Below are 20034 nucleotides of genomic sequence, written 5' to 3' on the forward strand. Positions count from 1 at the left end.
CTGAAAACATTAAACATTTCTCAGATTTCTTCCCTTGGTTTGATGCCTGCAAAAACAGCATTTTCCAAATTACATGGCTTCAAATCTGTTTTGTAATAAGAAGATTGAGAGCATAATCCATACCTTGTGATTTGGATCTCCCTCACAAACAGAAGCTGGTGTCAGGAAGAACAAAATGTAAAACTGTAGCCTATGTGAACTTGTTGACAAGTTGGGATTTCATAACTTGGCATGATCTTGTCAGAGTTTTGCGGTGTAGTATTGAGGCTTCTAATTGCTGCTTTCTGCCGTGGGTAAGGATTGTTTCTGTAATCCACATTGTGCAGTGACAGTTTGTAACGTGTCTTGGAGAGTCTCTTCTGGTATTCAGGCTGTCTTCCTGTTTAGCTAATATGTAAAAAAAGGAGAAAGTTTGGAAAGTGATTAGCATCCATCTCTCTAACATGGCATTGTAGCATTTTTGCCATGTGGCTCATTGTACCTTGTTCTTGTGGTGTTTAAAGTAATTTGCAGAGAAATCATCTGAGGCAAGGGTCAGCTGCTTTTTGGTTCCTGTCCTGAAATCTAAAGACAGCAACAAGGCTGTTGGTCTTCTCCTATTGAATACTGCCAACTTGGCACTGCAGAGCTCCAAGTTTTACAGTGAAGCACAAACCAGCTTTTGTTGATGTTCATTTTTAATAGGCTTGTCAGTGTTTAGAGACTTACACATGTTTAAGGTCATGAGAGTCTGTTTAGTAATTTAGCATTATTTTGATTATAAAATAGAAGGTATCTTGCAAGAGCAATGACAAGTTAATTTTGTTAGTGTTAGTGACTTAAAGTAGTGCAGTTCTGAAAATACTGCTAGGTTATTTCCAGAAACATTTATCCACTGTCTGGGATCCCTCTTTTGCTCTGAAGAAGCAACTGTTGTTTATGACTGGTGAGCATGATCACTTGTAACTAAAAGGGTCTGAGCCTCCACCAGGGATGTTCCTAGCACTTTCTAGAATGCCTTTTGATTTTGGTGACAGGTTAGCTATACGTACCAAATGTAATGGGTAAGTACTTTAATGGGTAAGTACACAGGTGAAAGGCAGCACGAGAACGCCTGGCTCATGATCAGGGCATACAGATGGGCAAAGAGTTTCTTACCCAAGAACTGAAGAAGTTCTGAGTGTGAAATGAAAAGAAGTGTAGCTCTTAGATACAATCTCACAGTGATTACTGTAGACAAAATCTCATGTAAGTCTAGCCCAATTCCTGCATTGCCAGAGAGTAAGGATTTGAGGGTCTACATGAGCTACTGTTGTGACAAAGGTACAAGACCTTTTAAGGCGTGCTCTGTTCAATGAATATCCGTTGCCATGGGAGCAAGTTTTGCCTCCATCTTAAGCCAGGGCAGAGGTTTATTTGATGGTAGGCTTTCCTGCTGTTCTCTTATGGAGGCATGTTTTTAAGAAAAGGAAAGAAAAGAAGAATTTCCTCTAAGAAAAGGAAATACGTTCCTTGCTTATGGCCAGACAAACCTTTCAAAGTAGTCATGTGGTAATAACATAGATTTTAATAAGTGTTCTATTGTGTGGTTGTTGTTTGTATGAAATAAGTTGAAGAGCCTGGTTCCTGGCCTTAAGCTTCTCACTCCTAATCTTAGCTAACAAAAAAAAAAAAAAGGGCTTTATTTGTCCTCAGTTGGATCAGAAATTTCCCCAAAATACAGTAGCTTTCTAAAGGCTTATCAACAACAGGCCACACATTTTCCATCCTGCCTACTGTAATATCGTTTTTCAGATTTTTGTTGTACTTTTAAACATCTGCCTAACAAAATAAGTATTTACTGCACGTCTCTGTTTGGACTGTAGTGACTAACACTTTACTGAGAAATACTGTGTGCTTTATTTTTAGAAAGGACAAAGTATTCAAAAATAACACTTGGAAATGCCAGTATTTTCCATTATTATTGGATATAAATGTATCCTCTAATGCACCAATTTACACTATACTTAGTTTACCTAACTTGCAGTGAAAAATTATAGATGTAGCTTCAATTTGTGTCCCATTATGTTACCATGCTTAAATTGCTGATACAGTAAAAACATCTGCATGGATTTCTGAAGCAAACCTCTTTATCATTGCATTTGTAGGTATTATTACAGCAGGTGATGGCTTTTTTTCTTTGTGTGGCTACATGCAGACTTTCTCTGGTGGGAATATGTCATGTCTATGGGGTGTCCAGATACCACAGGTGTGAACATGGAAGAAAGGAGAGAGTAGTAAATAGTGATTTTGCTGCACCATACCCAATTGTTCTGTTTAGACTGGTGCTCTTGTATATGGATGCTTTTAAAATATCAAGATTTCAGCCTTCCTGAATAAATTGTGCAGTATTGGCTCTGGTAACGAGGATGTGAAGATAAAGCAAAACTGACTTATTTGGGTGGAATATCTTCAAAACTGAAATAAAATTTCGTAAATATTTCAACTTCTTCTCCTCGTGCTGTTAAAATCACTAGGTTTTTCTCTGCTTTTGTGACATAAATGGCTACTTGTTTAGGTATATGAAATAACTCCTAAGTAGTATATTGAAGTCCATGTTAACATGTGCTGTTTAATGACACCTAATGATATTCACTGAAGGGTTATGCTAAACCCAGAAGGGTGATGCTAAACCGGAGAGAAAACGTGTTACCCAGGCAACTACCCTTGTGCAGTATAGAGAAGTGAGCATATGGCTATGTAGTACACATTTTTTCAGCTTCTTTAAGCATTAAGAATCACACGTGTAATTGACTGAAAAATTACTGCTCAGTTACTGTATTGTATGGTCATAATAGAAGTAAATGAATACGTCGTTGTTAGAATAGATCTGTTGGGAATCACTAGCAGGCTAGTCTACTTAGGGAGCAAAAATACAATAAGAAGAAAATAGCTGGTTTAATTAACATGTAAAAATTGGGTTAATTTGAATTCAGCTGGCACAGCAGATATTAATGTCTCTTCTTTAACAGTCTGGCTAGAACCACACAATTTGTACTTTTAATCTTTCTAGTTCTATGAATAATTTTTTTAAAAATGGATATAGCGTTATTTTAAGCATTTATCTGTGACTTACTAGGAGGGTTGTTGCTTCCAAGTACTGGAAAAAAAAAGCTTCTACTAGTATAAAACCTTGTAACAGTGTTAATATATGGAGGTTTAATCAAACCCAGGCCTAGTAACATAGAATGTGTTCTTAACATGGTGCTGGGATTCTTCTGGGATAGGTGCTGTATTTCTTCTCTGTGCTGTCATCACTGTATTGTTATCTGTTGATAAGGGCATGTGCAGGTTGTTTCACACAAAAAGCAGCTCTACCAAAATGATGTTGACAGAGATTTTACATTTATAATTCCAAACAGTCCTATGCTAGAGTCTTATCACCTACTGTGTTTTTTGGGTTTTTTTTTCTGTGTGCATGTATTATAATCTTTGGGACAGAACTCAGTGCTTTGGATCTGTTTACTGTTCCGTTAGGTACAGTAATAAATGTAGCCAATAACAATAAATAATAGTAGCCTCTTATAGCCAGTAAGTCACACTGTAACAGTAAATATGTGTGCATACAAAACTGAGGAGCTTGTGATATATTGGTTTAAAATTGAAGAAAATGTTACTTTTGAAAATATTTCTTGTGGCTTAGAAGGGATGGAAATTTTCTTCCTCGGAAGGACTGAGTATCTGTGTAGTCTGTGTCCAACAGTGGGGAGTACCTAGAGCTGCCAAGGAGTTTAAAGGACTGATGGATTGCTCGTGTGCTAACATGTGCATATGTAACAAGGCACAGGCTTCTTTGCCAGTAAAGCTTAAGGCATTCCTATATGTTTGCTGGCATCATTAATTGTGAGTTTAATCTTAAGAATACCTGAGGAGGTTTCTTTTTATTTACTTCTTGCACTATGTTATAATTTACGGTGGCAAGCTCCCAGAGTTAATTATCTGTAAGACCATTTCATACTCTACATTTCTTTTACTTTTATTTATTGCATGTATATTGAGGGAGGTAGCGTAGAACAGCTTTTAGGCCTTCTCTGTGCTGTGCTTTTTTAAAAAAAAAGTCCTCTTTTATTCATCTTCTCATGTTTTTATGTTCCTCATGGAAGTTGACTTGTTATCCTTGGGTGTTTGGCTGCAGATGTGCACCAAGCACTGTTGATCTAGGAAAGCCAGTAGATGTAATCTTTTTAGACTTCAGCAAAGCTTATGATACAGTCTCTCATAGTGTCCTTCTGGACAAAATGTCCAGCACACAGCTGAATAGTCCTGCTACATGGTGGGTGAGTGACTGGCTTACAGGTGGGGCACAAAGAATTCAGCTGGCACAGCACAAAGGGTTACAGTGAATGGGTGACATCAGACTGGCAACCTGTCACTAGGGGTTGTGCAGGGCTCCATCCTTGGCCCTGTGCTCTTCAACATCTTCATAAGCCCTTGTTGCAGGACTCATAGGGATACTAAGTAGGTTTGCTGAGTGCTGATATCCTTAAGAGCAGGGAGAGCCTGCAAAGACACCTCAACAAGATAGGGAGATTGGCAATCACCAACTGTATGAAGTTTAACAAGTGCCAGACTCTGCACCTGGGGTGGGGCAACCCTGGCTGTACAGACAGACTGGGGAATGAGAGGCTGAAATGCAGCACTGTGGAAAGGCACCTGGGAGTTCTGGTTGACAGAAAATTCAATCTGAGCCAGCAGTGCCCTGGCAGCCACGAGGGCCACCCGTGTCCTGGGGGGCATCAGTGATGGCACTGACAGCCGGGCAAGGGAGGGGATTGTCCTGCTCTGCTCTGCACTGGGGCAGCCTCACCTTGAATATTGTGTGCAGCTTTGGGTGCCACAGTACAAAAAAGACATTAAACTGTTAGAGAGTGTCCAAAGGAGGGCAACAAAGATGGTGAAGGGCCTTGAGGGGAAGCCGTATGAGGAGTAGCTGAGGTCACTTGGTCTGCTCAGCTTTGAGAAGAGGAGACTGAAGGGAGATCTCATTGTGGTTTCAACTTCCTCACAAGGGGAAGAGAAGGAGCAAGTACTAAGCCCTTCACTCTCATGACCAGTGTCAGAATTCAAGCAAACAGCATGAAGCTCAGTTCAGGGAGGTTTAGGTTTGATATTAAGAAGAGGTTTTTCACTCAGAGTGTGGTTGGGTATTGGAACACGCTTCCCAGGGAAGCAGTCACAGCACCAAGCCTGTCTGATTTCAGGAAGGACAGTCCTCTCAGGTACATGGTGTGACTCTTGGGTATGGTCCTGTGCAGGGCTAGGAGTTGGACTCCATGATCCTGATGGGCCCCTTCCAACTCAGCATATTCTCTGAATTCCCATAAAACAGGTGACTGGAAATTCCTGTATAGTCATGGGTCATCATAACTTGATGAAAAAATATCTTTTCTGACTTATGCAAACTTAGTTCTTCACTGTTAGTGAATGCTAACAGTGAGTAGACGTTTTCATTGAACTGGCTGCAGTGTCACTTCAGATCAAAATCCTAAGGATATAGTTAGTTTCTGAAAAAAATCCCCTATGTTTATGTGTGTTGACATTGAATACACTCAATTTTGTGCTTTTCAGAAATAATCCCTGTTCCCTAGTTGCTGCCACATGAACCCATTAAAGCTATGTGCCTGCTACATTGACGTAAAGCAGCCTGAGAGACAGCAATCTTAACTGTCCCAGACTGATAGCAGGCCCTGCTACCACATATTTGAAGATGATTTTAAACTCTACAGCCTAGACATTAAAGAAGCAGCAAAACAGAAGAATAGTTGGCCTTTACCTCTTTAAGAATAGGGGTTTGATCTCCATTTGAACTCTTGGGTGATGCAGAGAAATTAGAATGTTCAAGGTCTTTGCTGTATCAAACCTACTGCTGGAAACAATGCCAAGTTGTCTAATTATGTATTTCTGCTTATGAACTAACTTCTGGAAGGACAGCTCTGCTTTTATCTATGCCCTACTACTGTGCTAGCACATTAGGAACCTGGCTGTAATGATGAATTTGAATAAACTGCTCTTGGGCTGAGGAAGAACATGCAGACTACTGATTGAAATTTGTGACTCAACATGCAGGACTGGAGGGCTGTGATGGATGACTAATAAGTTGCTAGCAAACGGATAACACATTCTGATCGGTTCCTTCTGAAGTGAGTGGCAGCATGTAGGTCTTGAATGGATTTGCTTTCCAAAAGTGCTAAGTACTGAGTCTTGAGGGAAGTTACTCATGTCTTTATTGGCTCTGTCTTGCCAGTGGAGGGAGGTAGGCTCCCCCAGAGGGCAGTTCAGTTAGACATTAAAGCTGAGGTGAGTAGCCATGCTGAGTGTTTTGCTTATTTTATGTTCTGTTGTGACTTGCCCAGAGGAATAATGCCTTGTTCAACAGACATTTCCGTTTAGTGATATAAAGACTTCCTGACAGCATTGGGGATAGGGCATTTTAGGATAACTTTTAATCCTTGCTGAATACATTTTGAACACATTTGGTTATGGTCTTATTTATTTTGTATAATCAACATTATATTGCATTTCAGTTTTCTGCTGGCAAGTTGGTTTCATAGCTGTTTTTTTTCCTTCATCCCTTAGGTTGATATCCTTTCAGGAGTTTGTGGCATTCGAATCAGTCCTGTGTGCTCCAGATGCATTGTTCATAGTAGCCTTTCAGCTGTTCGACAAGACTGGCAAAGGAGAAGTTACTTTTGGTAAGACATTCTTAAATGTGCATTCTTAATGTAAAAATCTCTGTCTATGTCAAACTCTGTTTCCCCTACTGTTACTGTAGGAGACAGTGATGGGTAGCAGAACGACACTAATGCCAAGCAACCTCATGTCTGTACTTTTTAAATCATTTATGTGTGCCTGTATGAAGCCAAGGTCATCTCGTCATCATAGCTTTCCCTGGAGGACTGGTCACTTCTCTTTTTCCAACATGCTTGTGCAGGTCCAGACTAGCAGTGATAGGTGACTGTGGGAAATGCTTGTAAAACTGCAAGAACATTGCCAGAAGACCTGGGTGAATGTTGGGTTTGAAATCGTTATCCTGAATTATTTTTTTGTTTAAATTGGCGGTATTTCAAGCTGGCTGACTTTTAAGGCTTAAAACTGTATTCTGTGAGACTTTACAGTAATGAATTCATTATTATTCATTATTACATGCCCTCTGCCATTCCCTCCCCCTTTAAAATTCAGCTGTTCATTGGAAGTGTGATGTTGCACTGATAATGAGATACATTCAGGCCATTTTAGAACTTGATTAAGAGGACTGTTTATTTCTAGATATCCTATAGATGGCTTTTGATATCTGCAGGACTATCTCTCACCTGCCTGATAAGTGCCATTCAGTCTGAAAGAAGGATTCAGAATTTGGCAGTTTGCACTAATTTCTGATACTGAGCTTGCACTTGAAAAAGTATGGGGAATTTTTTTTGCAGAGTACCTACACTGGATAAAATTGCTGTTTCTAATCTGTCACATTTGGACATGGTTATTCCTATATATCAAGATTGTTTGGTTGTTAAACAGTTCTAAGTAAATAGAAAATTTGATGACATTGACTCTTTGTCTTTTCAAAATCTATTTTTCTCACATCCAATGCCTTTTACTGGTATTTCCCACACATGTCTTATGCTCAGTATGCCATCTCTTTCCAGTTGAACTAACAAGATTCTGTAACCATTGCTTGCAGCATCATTGTATGCCTTCTACCATCTCCAAAAGTCTGTATTAGAATTTTAGTCTGGTGACAAGACGTGGTCTCTTCTTGTGTCTATTTTGGTTTTTTATTATTTTGGTAGTGTGTTGAGGGTGTGACAGATTTCAGAAGTTACTACAGGTGCTAAAAGATTTTCAGAAAAAAATTCTGCAGATTATAACCTTGATGAAGGAAGTAATTTGTGCCTAACATTTTTGTGTATGTATATGGACAGAGAAGCAGTGAGAGATGCCATACTTTTAAAACAGGAGAGAATGCATATTTTACTAGGATTTTGTTCTAGTGAAGGCAGACCAGAGTTCGTGGAATGCCTTGATGTGCAGTTTCTTGTCTGCGTCAGAGCCCCCGGAGCTTGGAGCACTCATTAATAATCTGGGAAGAACTGTATTCGTTTGATCTGAATGCTGAATCAGTCCGACTTAACTTTTTAACTCTTGGCATTCTTGTTCCTATTTTTCCTGCTGTCAAATGCTTCCCTTGGGGTTTGACACACTGAGTCAAAGGATTTGTTTGGCATTTGAAGTCCATTGAAGTCCTTCTAGTGATGAGAGAAAATCTCATGGCAGACTGTATTTAAGGTATTTGAAAGAGGAGACATGCCAACATTGGCAGAACCTCAGATAGCTTTTGTTTAATTCCTTCATCTCCCCTTTTTGAAACTGTAGATGTATTTATAAATTCTGTGTAGTACCTTGTGGCTACTACCCCAGCAAATGCCTGGACTGAGGAGTATGGAAGAGCTGTCTCAATGTTGTACATTCTCAGCAGAAATGGTTGACCTTTAGACAAGGCTAGTTCCTTATTTTCTATCACAAGGAGAAAAAAAGAGTTTTATTTTCCTGCTATTATGAAAAGACCCTAACCTTTTCATAAATACATTTTTAAAATACTATTCTGTAACTTTGCCACTCAATGTCCCAGTCATGCATCTTTGAGGCTAATTATGAGATCTTTTTCCATTCACTTGAATGAGAGTGGTATCAAGTCCTTATCAAGGTTAGGAGACTTAAATAGGGGTTTTGTATACTGTGGAATTACAGTGTGAAAGGAACAGAAGAATAGGGAAAGGATAATTTTTCAGTATACCTCTGTTAGGTGTAGTATCTCAAGGCTCTCATTTTAAGTCTGTATCTCATTTTATTGTTGTAAAGAAACAGCATGGCTCATCTGTGCAGTCATTGTTTTTCTGTACACTAAAATGATGATATAAATATTTTAGCTTATACCAAGCAGAATAGTTACCAGCAGTGAATTTCACATTTTTTACCATGCAAATCTGTCCAACTCTTACTCTTTCACAGGTGCACTTGGCTTGGCATCTTTGTTAAATGAATTAATAATATGCTTTATGCCAATGAACTCTTACACTGAATGTGGAATCCAAGCTGTGGATATTCAGAGAAAGGTTCTGGGTAAAGAAGTTCCAATTTAACACTTTGCATTTACTTTTCTTGAAAAATGTGGCACCCTTGCTTTAGCTTCTGGGTTGGAAATGGATTTGCATTTTAGCCATATGTTGGCATTTCTACAACTTTAAATGTTTCATTTGTTTGCAAGTTAACTGTACCTGGTTCTTTGACAGATCTATTACCTATTTAAAAGGGCTGATGTGCAAGCAGTGTGGGTACATGGGGTGGGTGGGAAGTATTTCTAGTTTATTGCTTTTTGAGGTGAATTAAATGGCCACTAGTAAATTAGTGGCTAGTGGCTGATTGAGACTACACCTGGCCATTGCATCATGTTGTAGATTTACTTTCTGCTGAAGTGTCAAAGCTTTGACAGTTTGTAAGGAGTTAAAGCTCTCAGCAGGAAAGTGAGAGGAAGTTTAGCTGGCTTTTAAATTCGAGGCAAAGAGCAAACCATTGCTTCTTACTGTTGAGTGTTGACAGGCACATAAAAGCTGATAATGTAAGTCCAGGGGTTTAAGAGACTTAGTAGAGTTGCTTTTTTGTCGTATGACTGTATTTTAATGCCTCATTAAAGAAGCAGAGCCCTTTGAAATTCTTTACTAGATGGCATTTAAAAATGGTGAGATGGTTGGGTAAAAAAGTGTTTAAAAACAACGTCATTGTAACTTTCATCTTTAATTTTGGATGGGTAAAATATGTGATGGTACCTAACAGTTCTGAACTGTAAATAACACAGCAGTGAAACCCAGGAAACTGGAACTTTCCTTTTCTGATACCAGTTCTCACAGGCCCTAGTAAAGGGCAAAATAAGTGTTGTCCATGTTGATTTTGCTAAGGGAGTAAGGAAAGACACAGTAAGAGCTGAGGTTGCCTGAGTCTGTGCTGCCAACCATTATTGAACTTGCTTTAAAGATTTTAATTCTGATTTGTATTAAAGCAGAATTACCCACCAGACAGAAATTCTTGTTCTTGTACTTAATGAAATGGAGCTGTGGTATAGTGTGTGGTTTTATGGTTTTGGTTTTCTTTTTTGGAGGTCCTCTAATTCAATCTGAAGCTGTTTCAAAATGGATGCTGTTGTGCTGCTTTGAGAAATACGAGTATGCTGTAAAATGTCAGTCCTTTAATTAAAAAAAACCAACAACAACAAAACTACAAACAACAAAGAACAACCTCCCCCTAAAGCCAGCAAAAACATGAAGGAAATTGGGAACCCAACCCCCAAATTTTTGTTTGTTAAGTGTAGCAGCTGCAGATTCGAGCATTGTATTTTGCTTTTGTCTCTAAACAAGACTTTATTGGCATGCAGACAGCAGCTATTGTGGGTCTCTGCTTCTGTTATTAATTATATCAGTACATTTCTTAGATAAACACATTAATTAAGGTTACATATTACCAAGTGCTCCTGTTTGCTGATACCTGATACTTGAATTGCCTGAATACTTGTTTGTAAACTTTCTAAAAAGACATAGCTCTTAAGAGAGCTTTAAATAGCTCCACAGGTATTGTGATGAGCTTCAGGGTTTTTCCTCTATGATAATGCCCTGATACTTTTTTAATATGCAAAAAATGATTACAGGAGTTTCATAGTTGCTTTCATGACCAAAGAATTAGCTTCTGATTGTGTTACATAGCTTTTGCTTTTGTTACAGAGGATTATTTGTTTTATGCTTTGCACTGCAATTGCTGGTATGACTTGGTTCGTCTTATGGAACCTGTAACTATTTTCATCTCTTGCACAACGCCTAGCTTAGTGATGCCCAGCCTGGTACACTGAACACCATGTAAGGCAATGAAAAGCTAAATCTGAACCAACAAAATAAATTGCTGTGGCTGTAAGCTTTGAACTCTTGATAAACTGCAGTATTTATCAGTGATACTTCCATTGCTGGTACAAATTGCCTTGAAGCCAGTTGTAGCTAGTGATGTGTTAGCTTACACATCACAGCTTCACATATGCAGTGAAACATTTGCTGATTTATAAGTGACAGCTGCCTAGATATGATGGATCCAGTGGCAACATTACAGATGCAAAATCTTCTTAGTCTCTGATTTTTTTTGTTATTTGTATAATATTGGACTTTGCACAAATAATTGCCAGTTCTAATTACAAGAGGATGTAAAGTAGACTTCTTAGTATATTTCTTTGAAACAATTTTTGAAGTCTTCTCAGACTATTTTTTGAGAATTTAATTTTTAGACATATGTCAACTCGGTGAGTTTTTGTTTCATTTTTTTCTTTCAACTAAAATATTATGTAACCAGGCAGACTTGGATGCAAGCATCTTAAGTAAAAGAGAGCCCGTTTGAATACAAAGTGAATAATTCTAAATATTAGGAGAAGCTTTGTCCTATTACACTGTTTGGTTTCATTTGGTCTAGAAAATGCAGTTGAGTTTTTGAAATCATTCAGAACTGAAATTCAGTTTCAGTCTGTTCTTTGTTGTTGGTTTTGTTCAGTTGTTTTGTTGGGGATGGTTGGAGAATCATCAAACAATTCAGATTGGAAGGAACTGTGGCTGCCGTATGGTTCAGACCCTTGCAGTGCCACCATCAAGGCCAGTTGCTGGAGGGGAAATATCTAATCAATGTTTTAAATAATCTCTGAGGCTGGAGACTCTACAGTCTCTATGAGCAAGCATCTCCCAGTGTTTGATCACTATTGTAGTGGAAAACTAAATTCCTGAGGCCTGGCTGGGATTGCCAGTGTTCCAGCTTGCATCTATTGCCTCTTGTCCTTCCACTGTGTATCTCCTTCACCTGCTGGGGAGCTGTAGACAGCAAAGAGCTTTAGATCTCCCATCTCCAGGCTAAGAAAACCCCATTCCATCAGGCTCTCTATGCATGACACATGCATCATCCCCCAGCTGCCTTGTATGGAGAAAATAGAAGTGATAGTCTGGTTTTGTTAGCAGGTTGTGCTGTTGACCTTGGTGAAAGTGATCTGGAGGGTTTTGTTGTTTGTTTGTGTTTATTATTATTATTATTATTACTACTACTACTCCTCAGGGCAAGAGGAGTAATTTTATTTTTTATGCCCGCAGGGAGCATAGTGCTTTTCAAACTTGAGGTCTTAGGGTGCTGGCAGTTCGTTGCTAACTTCTAATGAGACCAGGAAAGGTAATAAAAAAATGTAAGGCTATTGCCAGTGAACTGAAATTATGGATAGCCACAGTTGAAATGGAAATATTTTTAAGGGATTGCATTCTGGAAAATTTCTGAAAACATTTAAAGTAAGCAAATTATGTAATACTCCATGGTAAATTCATGTTATTCCCCCTTACATACAGCTGCAGTAGAAGAAGCAGAATTCAAAGAAGTTTGAATCCATTGAATCCAGAGTCTTACTTGCTGAGGGTGACAGTACTTTTGGAGAGAGCCTTTTTTTTTTTTTTTTTTTTTTTTTTTTTTTTTTTTTTTTTGTGGTATATACAGTATTTGGCACAGGTAACAGAGTGCACGAGTATCTCAGTCAAAAATTAGGGCCAAGTTGAGCTGGATGCTGTATAGATATAAAAGTGAGTTAGTAGTTTTCAGAAGTGACAAGAGCACAAACAACCAGAGCAGGGGGAAGGTAAGAGGATAAAAAAGACATCAGTTTCAGCAGATTTGTGAAGTTGAAACTTATCCTGGATCTTCTTGACTGGGAAGAATCATAAAGCCACAAGTATGTTCTGTGTGATAACCTTTCCGTTAATGTGAAACTAATCTGTAAGACTGCTTTGTCCTTGTTGAAAAGTTTGACTAGGACAATGAATTATGTTCAGTAGCTAGTGTCTCTCTCCTGAAAGAGAATGCATGCTGAACTGAGATTGGTACTGGACTTTATCATTTGCTGCACACATTTTGGGGGATCTGTTTGGTTGTGGTCTTCTTTGAAGTCTACTTAACAACATTTGATAGACATTTATTTACCAATGCTGGTCTTCATCTCACCTCTGCTGTAGAGCCTTTGTTGCTTCTTCTAGCCATAAATTGGTTGTAGTTCACATCTGAACAGGAGTGACCAGTTTTCGTGGGAGACTCCAGCCTCCTGCTTCTCTGCCCCGCTGTGGCTGCCTCTAAGGATGCTGGCACTCCATTGGGGCTGTCACAGTACAGTCTCTCTTAATGCCTGAGGGCGTGTCAAGTTAACCAATGCATTTTCTAAGAGCTTTTCTTCTAAGCTTTTGCTTCTCACTGTTGGGCTCCAGATGTTGGTATGTTATCTGAAGGTGAAAAAACATTGTGAGGGCATCCATTTTTTTATATATGTGGACCTTTATTGCACTTCTTTAATGATCAGCTTTCATTGCAAAAAGAACTACCCTGATTTTTGGAACTTTTTAAGAGACATATGGGTGTTTTCTGAAGAACTGAATGTAGATACATGGGAATATCAGATTGGCATGTGTGTGTTGTATGGTATCCCATCAAAAATCTGAAGAACTGCTTGGAAGATGTTCCAGTTCAGTGGGTTAAAAATTCTCTTTTTATGGAAGACCAACTATAGATTTGCAGAATTGACTATAATAGCTCCAATTTTAAAAGATAGAGGTAACAGAGAGCGCTTCCAATTGGTAGGACAGTTCAAGAATACTACATGCTCAGATAGCTAAAATATTGTGCTTTCTACTGCTACTTCATGCTACTCAAAAAGAAAAAAAAAAAGGTGCAGATAAGGTGGGAACGCGCCAATTTGAGAGTCAGTTTCAACTGTATGAGGTCGCTCTTTGGTTAACGGAGTAACTCTTTGGTAACCTGTATATCCTGTTGGGAAAAAAGCCCAACGTGATTACTAGGCAGCACCTGGGGAGGCACCAGAAGCTTCCACACCAGAAGATATATTTTAAACCGTGTCAGGAGCAGTATATCACTTCAAGCTTGTTTTTTATTAAGATTTTTCCTCATCCCATTTTCAAACTGGCCTAGAGTGGTAGATTAGAAAGTAGAAACTTCATCAGGTTCTAAGAGCCACAGAAGTGTTTTGTTATTGCAGATTTTAATACAAAATTTCAGATAGCAAAATAGACTTATTTTTGTGGTGTGTGTAATTTAGTTTTCTAAATTGGAAAATCTGCTGTTACCTAGCAGTTAATGACTATTTTTTCCTAACATTTGGAATTCAGGACCTGATTTGAGAAGCTGGTAAAAGAAAACAAAACTGAGAATATGTTGGAAGTGCTCAAAGTGAAAATTACAGTTTAGATAGGTTTGAGGGTAGATAATTAGACATTTTAATTGAACTAAAATAGTTTTATACTAATACAGTACTGTTGTGGGAGTACATTTTGTGGTGTATTTGAAATTGAAATATTTAAGTGAGGGAAAATGTATGTTAATGCTTTATAAGAAAGTGATTTTTTTTATATCGTCTATCTAAGCAAAATAGCTTTTAAAGACAGAGCTCTCAAATCTATGCTGGAAAGCAAAGTGTAAAGTTCAGGGTTATTTCTTTGAGCTAGGAGTTTGCTTTTATTGGTTGTTATATTAAATTGCTGTAGGAAAAAAAGATGTGAATTCTGAAGTAAATTTTTATTGCTGAACAACTACAGTGAAATTAGCCCCTACCAGTGTAAAAAAAAAAAAAAAAAGTGTTGATTCAGTCTGGATTCTGAAAGTCCTGTGTTTTTACATGTCCCTGATAGGGATAACAGAAATGAGTCCAAATGATGATTTCATTTGCCCACATGGAGCATTGAATTTGATATTCAGCTTTGGTTAAACACAAGCAGCGCTGGCTTATGTTAAGCAGCAAAATTCAGCATTAGTCCACAATTGGACTAGCTCAAAAGAAATAAATTGATTGAAATTTTGTTTTTTATTTTCTGAGTTAAATTTCGTCTTTGGGAATTTTCTCTGGATTTGGAGGAGGTAGTCCTGTGAAAAAATAAACACACAAAGTTATCAAAAGAAGTGAATTCTGGGGGTTTTCAGGTGTGTGTATACAAGTACATATGTGCAGCCACACTTTTCAGGTGCTGGTGAAACTGATCTTAGTCTAAAGAGATCAAGTGCACTAAGGCAGGGTTTTGCACTCTTTTGAATGAATCATTTCTAGAATGGTAGTGATATCACATGATGATCACAGATAAATTGCACTGACCTGAGCTGCTTTTTTCAAACCACCTCCCTTTCTCAGTCGTGTTATACACTCCCATGATTTTCAAATGATGTGCTCCATTTCTACTCTGCTAGCTTCACTTTGAGTGTTCTTCTACTTTCCTTGTAATATTTTAAAGATGTAACCTAATTTAATTTCTTTTTCTTTTTAATTCACAATTGCAAAAATGGTTGTGGTCCATGTTTTGTGAGGAACTAAGAGGAAATGAAAATACAGCATTAGTTTATTATTTCAGGGCTTCTAACCTGTGGAAAAAGGTGGCTCTGACAGCCCTTCCTGCTCTTAATGCTTTATAGAGGGAAGTTGGAGGGGTGAGTACCTTTCCTTTGCTGTCCTTAGTAATGAAATTATTCCAACACGTTGTTCAATTTACTGCATGGCCACCATAAAATTATTTCAACTATTTCCTTAACAAAGCAGCAGGGAAGTGAAGAGGGTGATTGTAATGCTTGTACTTCCAGAGTGTTGTTCCTCTTCTACATCAATAGGGATAAATGAAAAACCCAGTCAAGTATTTGGACTGCCTATCGTTCCACATCTTATCTGAACAGATGTGATGTTGACATATTTTTCCAGAATAAAAGTCATCATTATCAAGGATGGAAATAAATTCTAACTAGCTGTGAATATGAAGTTCACAACAGTAAATAAAAATCCAAGAAAACAAAACAAAACCAAAACCAAGACAAACAAACCCCCCACAAAACAAACAAACAGAACCAAAAAAACCCCACCAAAAGTCCAACACAAATCGCCAAACAAAAATAGGCCAACCTAAATCTTGGATAAATCCCAGCAATTCCGGTAAAACAAGATAATACATAGAATTATTACTTGATTATTTCTGACATACATATATAAAAAACATATACGTATGCACCTGTCTCTGTACACATATGCTTTTACACAAGTTTATTGTTCTTGCAAAATGTCATAAGTAAAGCCAGCCTGGCAGAAGGCAGGCTTGGCAGAGCAAGGATCTACTTTGGAGATAAGGCAAAAAAAGGTGTATGTCCAATCCATTCTACAGAGAAAATTCATGTGGCCCAAGCTGAAATGGAGTTGAAGCTGGCCAAAAATGTGGGGGACAAAAAAATTTTCTTTTAAATGTGCTAATAGCAAAACACAGTCCAGAAATAACATTGTCTCATTACATGATGAGAATGGTCACTCACAAACAGGGACATAGATAAGGCAGAGATGTTTAACAGTTTCTTTGCTGGTGTCTTCAACATGGATGATGGGCTAAGTGGATTGCAGTGCCCTGAGCTGCAGAACCATAGGACCAGAGGGAATGGCATGAAACTGTGTTAGGAGAGATTTAGGTTAGATAACAGAAAAAGATTCTTCACCCAGAGAGGGGTTGGGCACTGGATCAGGCTCTGCAGGGAAGTGGTCACAGCACCAAGACTGACAGAGTTCCAGAAGTGTTTGAACAATGTCCTCAGGCTTGTGGTGTGATTCTTGGGGTTGCTTTGTGCAGGGCCAGGAGATGGACTTCAGTGATCATTGTGAATCCCACCCAACTCAGAATATTCTACTATTCTGTAATTTTTCTGTGGCAGGGAGCAGCAGGAGCTGGCTGCTCCACCAGACTGACAACTCTGATGTGAATGAGGGTGCCAAGAGGCTGTTTCCTGAGCACAGATCTCACTGAGAAGGGGTGCAATCCCATCCTACCTGAGCACAGACAGAAAAGCAGGTCTGGTGACAGTGACCAGGGTCAGCCAGACACGTCCATAGTGATGAGGCAGGTCTGAGATGAGGCTGGGAAGTTAAAACAGGGGATTGGGATCACTGAGATACAGGCACCCCTACAGCAAACCTCATCAAGAGAGACTAAGACCTGAGATGAGGTTTCTTCCAGCTCTTCCTCCTGCAGTGTTATGCCTGGACCCATAGACCTCATGCTTGTGCATGAGGAGGAAGTTGCCATGGGGAAGAAGTTGCAGAACCTGGTGGTGTACTCAGGATCATGAAGCTTATGGTAAATGTGGAATTGTTTCAAATGAGAACCAAAGCCTGTGGAAATCATTCTGTCCTCATCTCCTCTGAACTTGAGGTCAGGTGGTTGGTAAGGTGCAGGCATTTCCTAGTGATGATATTGAAACAGCTACTCTCATCAAAGCAAAATTGTTTTCTTCTTTACGGAAGGTAGGTAGTTCATGTTCTTTACAAAAGTTGCTAGTACAAATATTATCAGGACAATACTTTTTTTCTCAAGGCCCAGGGCTTTGGTACACGTTTTCGATACTATGTTTAAATAATTTAATTGTGTAAAGTAATAAGATATATAAAATGTATAGATTTTATATAGGATAGAGCTGAAGATGACAGGTTTTCTGCAAAAATGTTGTGACTATTTTGTAAGATCAGTGGATTTTTGTAGATGATCATGAAATTTTTGAGATTCTGTTGAGACTGTGTTAACTTTACTGAGCTTAATGATGACAGCGTGTGAAAAACATATTTGCAAAATACATTTGAAAAATATACTTGCACAATAAATAGTTTGAAAGAATTTCAGATTTAATATGTCAGATACTTATGGACTATACCCAGTAAAGATTTTATCAGTGTGTTCCGTTAAGTGACTTCCCTTAGATACAAAATACAGTGGAATAATGACTTTCAGAGCTTTCCTTTTAAAATCTAAAATTTATAAATCCAAATTTCACTTGGAGAATATTGGTGGTCCTTGTTGTATCAAGAATGTCTGTAGTTATTCCAAAGTATGCTTTATTTCTATTTTACTTCTTAATCACAGGAAATGGAATGTCACAGGAATGAAAATGGAATGGAATCACAGGAATGAAAATGTGAATGCAGCATACTTGTTTGTGCAATAAGCATTTAAGCATACACATCAGTACACTGCAGAGAAGAAGGTCCCCAGGACTTAAAGGACCAAAGACCCCCACTGTAAATCAGCAGGCAGATCACCTGGAGGGAAAATAAAACAACTCTTTCATGCAGTGATCAGAAACGAATGGCAAGGTAGCTATTTTTTTAGTTAGAGACCGTGGAGGGACGAACAATTATTTGTTTCAGAACCTTGCAATTTATTTTAAAATTGAGTTGCAAAGTTGAATTTTTTAAAAGGTGGATAAAAGTGACAGCATGGATTTCTGAAAATGAGTGTTTAAAATCTTCAGCCTGTTGTTTGTTTTGCTTTCTGACAGCTCTGGTTTGAACCATGCAAACACACAAGTGGTTGTACCTTTTGCTAGCTTTAGATTGACTTTGTGCTGTTACAGCTCTTGACATTGAAGCATTAACATTTTGCTTTTTTAAAACTAAAGCAATTAAACAGTGTTCTGAACTGGATTTTAAAGCTTCCATTTATCAGTTATTTTGATAAAATACTTGTTTAGGATCAAAGCACAGTTGCCCAGAGAGGTTGTGGAATCTGTTGTTGGAGGCATTCGCAGAACCGCCGGTTGGGTCTGTTGGGAAGGGAGCACAGGGGGTCATCTGGTCCAACCTTCCTGCTCAGGCAGGGTCATCCCAGACCACACGGCACAGGATGGTGTCCAGATGGTTTTTGAGTATCTCCTGTGAGGGAGACTCCACAGCCTCTCTGGGCAATCTGCTTCAGTGTTCAGAACACAGTAAAGTTCTTCCTCATGTTCAGGTGGAACTTCCTCATTAAAACTGGGCCCAGTATTGAGCCTTGGGGAACACCACTAGTGACAGGCCTCCAACTAGACCCCGTGCCACTGATTATGACACTCTGGGATTTCAAAGTTCCCTTACTCTGACGTCCTGAATCAGAAATTCATGAGGGGATATTTGAACCTCATCTGGCCTGAGCATCCTCTTCTGGTTGGACTTTCTTTGACAGGTGGCTGGACTCCATGAAATCCAGATGTCGTTTCCATTACAAATTATTCTGTGGATCTGAAACAGGTTCCTTTAAAGAAAAGTCTAAACAGACATAATAACTCCTGGCTACTGAAGCAGACCTCAGCTTCTCTGTGTTTAGCTAAGTGACTTGGGGATAGCTGTGGAACTTCCAACTGCAGGTTTAATGCAAAACTACATTTTTTTCATTGTCCATTTTTTATTTTGATACTGGACTTGGGTGATTAGAAGATGACACTGTTAGAACTGATCAATAACTTGCAGTGAGTTCTGGTACATAATTGGATACCTTTTGATGGTTAAATCACAAGCTAAAACACTTCAAATTTTTGTGTAGTATGAATGGTTTTTAGTGTCTGAATTGGGCAATCTGCCTACAGATGAGACTTGAGTCAGTGATGTGGTAGATGAATGAGACCTAGTGAAGGAAGAGGAAGAAGACTGTTCACTGGGCATAAGAGTTTGTGCACCATAAATGGTTGCAAAAAGGAAGTATGTGGTATGTGTAAAAAGCAGTGGCAAAGAGGATACCACGTCTCATGCCATCAAAGAATCAGTAGAAACACAGTAGGCAATCTTCCAGTCAGCTGCCTGCACTGTATAATCCAACATGCATTCTGTCAGAAAACCATCTGGTAATAGTTGCCAAGTCATAGTGACATCAATATACAGTATGATTGTGAAAAGATCGAGTTGTGTGGGTTCTCTTACTGTATCTATGCTAATGTGGTAGTCTGTGTTTTCCAGGTCATAGGAAAAATTAAGTGCACATCTTTAACTTGTGCTGTTTAGAGTGATACTTGTACTTACATGAACTTCTGAGACATGCTTGTGGCCTTTAATCTCTAAAACAGACAAGGGAATGCAAATGGTCTGGATAGAGACCTTATTATATTCCTAATTGGCTTGATGAGGTTTTCACTTTCATTGGTGTGTGT

General features: G+C 38.6%; 1 protein-coding gene across 2 annotated transcripts in view; it reads left to right on the forward strand.

Annotated features, from left to right (window-relative positions):
• Positions 1–20034, forward strand: part of SLC25A13 (solute carrier family 25 member 13) — a 103004-nt gene that overhangs the window by 30484 nt on the left and 52486 nt on the right. For both annotated transcript variants that reach the window (XM_063411900.1, XM_063411909.1), the window contains one exon: positions 6595–6710. In XM_063411900.1, coding sequence (XP_063267970.1) covers positions 6595–6710 — 116 coding nt within the window. The remainder of the gene's footprint in view (positions 1–6594; positions 6711–20034) is intronic.

The sequence above is a fragment of the Prinia subflava genome, chromosome 1, assembly GCF_021018805.1.
Source record: "Prinia subflava isolate CZ2003 ecotype Zambia chromosome 1, Cam_Psub_1.2, whole genome shotgun sequence".
Classification (NCBI taxonomy): domain Eukaryota; kingdom Metazoa; phylum Chordata; class Aves; order Passeriformes; family Cisticolidae; genus Prinia; species Prinia subflava.